We start from the raw sequence: 4,484 nt of genomic DNA, 5'->3' as shown, positions 1-4,484 counted from the left end.
TGGCTAGAATACACTTCATGAATGTGTAGTAACCATGATTATTCTGAGAGAGGAAAATGCACTGAAGTTTTAATTAGGGTTCCTAACAGTTAAGCTGCTTATAGTCTTCAGAGTAAAGGACTGCCCCACTGCGCTCAATTCCATCCTAACTCACACAAGAAGCTAAGAACACCTCATGTTGAGCCTACCAGGGGCAGAAGATGGTCCTCTCTCTGAAAAACAGCCAAAGGAGAAAAAAAACCCCAACAAACCAACCCAGAAAAAAAAAAAAAAAACAACACCATAAAAGATTTAAACTTCCTCTCATTCATAAACTTGATGGCACAACACACATTTGCAAGATAAATTAGGGAAAGTTTAAAGAGTTTCAGTCACTATCAGTTGGACAATATATTTCACTCTCCATTTCAGTTCAAGGGACAGTGGGATTACCTCAGTCGCTCCTATCACATCAGCATTATCCACCCGGCACTTCTTTCTGACTATAAGTGCTGTATTCAGTTCACAAACACAAGTAGATGCCAACACTTCATCCTTGCTACTGCAATTTCCCTACCATGACAGTTCAGGCCCAGTTGCTCCCAGCAAGCTCTATAGCTAATAAGATCCCATTTTCCTAAGAGTTTTCTCACAAATTCAAGATTAAAAGGTTTCAGAAACCTGTATACTATAAAACCTAAGTAGAAACAGGGTGGTCTTCCGGGAATTACTCCTAGTTTGAAGATCTCCCCACCTTATAGTTCAAAACTCCATTATAATGAAACACGGTATCTTGACTAGCATGCATCACCAACTCCAGAAAGAGTAATATCTCAGAAATTTCAGCTTTGAATTAGCTGGCATTAAAGCACAGTTTTAGTACAATACTCAATACCTGCATTCCCTAAATCCAGAAAGTTGAGTTTAATGGGATCCAGCTGCATGTACAAACTGACCTGGGCATTGGTTCAGCTTGGACCAAGTCTGCTAACTCAAGGGAACACAGAAACAAAGTTGGACTGGAACCCAAATAAGAGGTAGCCCATCAGGGATAGGCTTTTTTTTTATTTTTTTTTCCATTTCTCTGCATACCCTGGTGTGCACTCATCAGTTTCTTTTATTTCAACTTTAATAATTTACCAGCTACTTAGTCTAGTATTACTGCAGTGCAGTAGGGAATGGAAAATCTAGGCATCTAATTCACTTATATAGTAATTATTACTGGACACAAGGTTTAGAACAGGCAGCATTAAAAGCCTACTTCTACACTGAATGAGACGTCAATCTCCTCTCAAATTTCAAAACCATACACTGCTTATTCCTCATTCATTTGTGCTTGGGTAGAAAGGTGGGATAACCTTAAAGTGACTCCTTCTTCAAAACCGTGAGGTTATTTCTAAGACTGTTTTTGGAAAAACTTTTTAAAATTAACTAACTATTAGTTCACATTATTCCTCTATCAGAAAGTGAATCTAGACAATTTACCATTGTGGTCACATTCAGAGATAAAGAGTACTAGAAACACAAGTAACAAGTGAACAAGACAGACTGATGAAGGAAAAAGGAGTTGTCATTTATAGAAGAGAAATAAAAAGGCCAGCAACTGGCAAAAAACCATAATGAAGTTCAGAACTATGGCTCCACTTCATTCACTACAGGCCTACTTCAGGAAAATAACCCATATGCAGTTTCCTCAAGCACTCTCCTGAAGGAGGGCCTATTCTTACAGTGAAAAGAAGTGTGACTTCCATTCAGATACTTAGTCTTTCACACCAATGTCAGAAAGCCCTTTGGTATCTTTGCTTCGTCCCCACTCCTCTTTAACTGCAAGTTATCCTCCGATTCTCACTAAACATCTCTTAGCTCGCATCACCCAGATAACTCGGTGTTTCCCCTTCCTCACGCACAAGCATCCCACGTTAGTACTGTGCACCCTTCACATTGCTCTTCTCTTATTTTCACATGCAAATAATCACAGCAACACATGCTGGTTTGCATTCAGCAGAGAAAGCATTAAATTGGTGTAACACTCCGGAAAACCATTGCATTTCAAGTGACAAACCAATGCAACAGATTTGCAACACGGAAACAGAAATAGATCACAACTACTAAGATGTCAGCAGACAAGCCTCTATTTTTAACAGGCTTTTTTGGCCAAAAGCCTGTTCACCCATTTGCATCAAGTACTTCGGAAGTCTGTTAGAAATGCAGGAGCACTAGGCAGAGTGCGAGAGATCCCATGTGCTGCATTGCACTAGGAATCCTGTTGTTAAAAGCTGGTGGCACTGAAGAACTAGGCAGGAGACAATGCTCTCACCTCTTGGAGAGGTCAGTTTCTGAGTGCTGGAGCAACCTTCCTGAGCCCTGGTAAAAGCTTTTCAGGAAAGAAGGGGCAGAGACAGAGGAGGGGAGACCAGGCGACGCGGATTCACTGAGAGCGCGCCGAACCCCGACAATAGGGCTGTGCGGGCAACAAGAGAACATAGCAGATGGGTCAGCATGGATTAGGATACAACAACAAAACATCTAGATTAAAGATACTGGCCAAGTACCTCATCTTGGCTTACAGTAACTTTGTTTCTCAGAAGATAACATGTACCAGGTGAGCAGTCAACCTGACGATATTGATTTTGCTGTTACAGCCGATTTCTTTTCAGAAACATTTTATTGACATTGCAGAACAGACAGACCAACTTAGTTCTTTAGCCTCATTTATTCTCAAAGCAAATTGAGAAAAAGAATCTCTGAAACATTCAGAAAATATCCTTAGAAAACTGCTTCAAATAACATGAACCACCTGGCTTCTTCCCTCCAGTTTTCTCTTGCTTTTGTAAATAACACAAAGTGTATTGCTAGAGCACATTAGAAAGTAGAGATTATTTAAATGCAATATTTTTTGATAAATTTTTGTGAAGTTTTTAAAACAAGAAAGATAGTGCTACTACACAGTTCAGCTTTACTTAATAATAGTAAAAAGTGTTGAGGGAACATAAAAATTAATCCAGTTTCTTTTACTTTAACATTTTTATTCATCCTCAATGGGAAAGGAGAGAAGGAAAAATCCCAGCCTAGAACCAAGTTGTCACAAATTGTTTTGACTGAAAACCTGCTGATGATGCCACTTAATCAGTGACTTCTTAAAAGTTATTACAAAGAAGTGAAGTCAGCAAGTCCTTCAGTTTGAACTGTCAGGGTTTCCTGTTTCCACACAACATGGTCAGTGGAAAAAAAAACAACTGAAGTTTATCTCAGTAAAAAACACATTATTTATCTCTTCAGAAACACAATGTAACAAGCTATTTCAAGGCTACTTTCTTACCCTTCACCCCCTTCCTTTCTTTTGAGCAGAACAGACTTATTTTGCCTTTCTCTACAAGCTGGTACAGCATTCATATTGATATTTTCATCTAGACAAACGTTGAGAAGTTATTATTTAAAGCCATTTTTAGAAAGGACCCAAAAAAGCATAGTTGCAGCCAAGCACTGAAAGAGACAAATAGTTTGGAGAAAGTGCTCCTCCAACAGAAAAAAAAAATCAGCTACTTTGGGCCTGGATCTTCTAAAGGTTTTGGAGTTTGCCTGGTCACTTACTGCAGACAGCCAGGATGAAGGCAGAGAAAGAGAGTACAACCACAGAGGCCCACAATGAACCGTGGGGACCTCTTCTGACTGAATGAAGGAACAGTATTCCACATGTTAATAGCTGGAGAGTCTCCAGAAAGGAAGGGGAAAGAAGTTACAGAGCGAAGCTCCGGAAAAAGGCAAACAGGGAAATTGCAAGCCTCACAGTTCAGAGAAGGCGCTTAATCCCTAAGTCCTTCTGTAAGACTCCTCACCAGTTATAATTCTGGACATACTCTCTGGTAGCTTGGCTAACACAGAGACTGACACTTGAAGCTGTCGGTGCCTTTTTCATCCTGGCATAAAACTGTCAGGCTATCGTCTCTGCAGCTAAAAGCAGTGAGAGCCTCTTCTCCAGAGGGTCTGACTACCAACACTGCCAAAACAACTCAGCTCAGGGATGACAGATACGTAAACAAACAGATTGGCACCGGCATCTAGCCCAATGATCAGTTTATGAGACTGAGTTTCCCTGAATCACTCATGCAGGGATTAGCGAGCTACTGCAAAGCACCAAACTGCTCGGAGGCAGAGAAGATGGGGTGAAAACAAATAAATTTAAAAACTCCAGGGCAGTGCAGAAACAGCTTCTGCAAGGAACACGGGTGAGCCTCACGTACCGAAATGCAGGAGACAGCAGGCGTGTGGCACAGCTTGCCCTGACTCACCTTGTTGTCTCAACGCAGCTCTGCCGTAGCAGCGGGGACCGGACGCTCTGGGACCTCCCGTTCTGGAAGGTTATCCTCCGCCTGGCACTGGAGGGAGGGTGGCTGAAGGTGTGTGCTCGCCTTCTGAACTGGGGGGAGTCCAAATCTTCCTCGGGAAACGGCTGCCAGGCCGAGGACACGGGGGATGCTGGAGGAGTAGCTGGCGGGGAATCGCCT

The 4,484-nt window shown here is 41.8% G+C and overlaps 1 protein-coding gene across 2 annotated transcripts in view; it reads right to left on the bottom strand.

The window, feature by feature from the left end:
* Window positions 1-4,484, bottom strand: part of TBC1D4 (TBC1 domain family member 4) — a 45,201-nt gene that overhangs the window by 23,872 nt on the left and 16,845 nt on the right. The window contains exons 10-11 of one of the 2 annotated variants that reach the window (XM_029086309.1): window positions 4,269-4,482; window positions 2,297-2,440 (exon numbers count right to left, since the gene is read on the bottom strand). In XM_029086309.1, the coding sequence (XP_028942142.1) occupies window positions 2,297-2,440; window positions 4,269-4,482 (358 nt within the window). Of the gene's footprint in view, window positions 1-2,296; window positions 2,441-4,268 lie in introns of both variants that reach the window. The other variant, XM_010173343.1, reaches the window with a different exon arrangement.

Source organism: Antrostomus carolinensis, unplaced genomic scaffold, assembly GCF_000700745.2.
Source record: "Antrostomus carolinensis isolate BGI_N321 unplaced genomic scaffold, ASM70074v2 scaffold768, whole genome shotgun sequence".
Taxonomy (NCBI): domain Eukaryota; kingdom Metazoa; phylum Chordata; class Aves; order Caprimulgiformes; family Caprimulgidae; genus Antrostomus; species Antrostomus carolinensis.
Note: the sequence above shows the minus strand (reverse complement) of the source record. Positions and strands in the feature narration are given on the sequence as shown.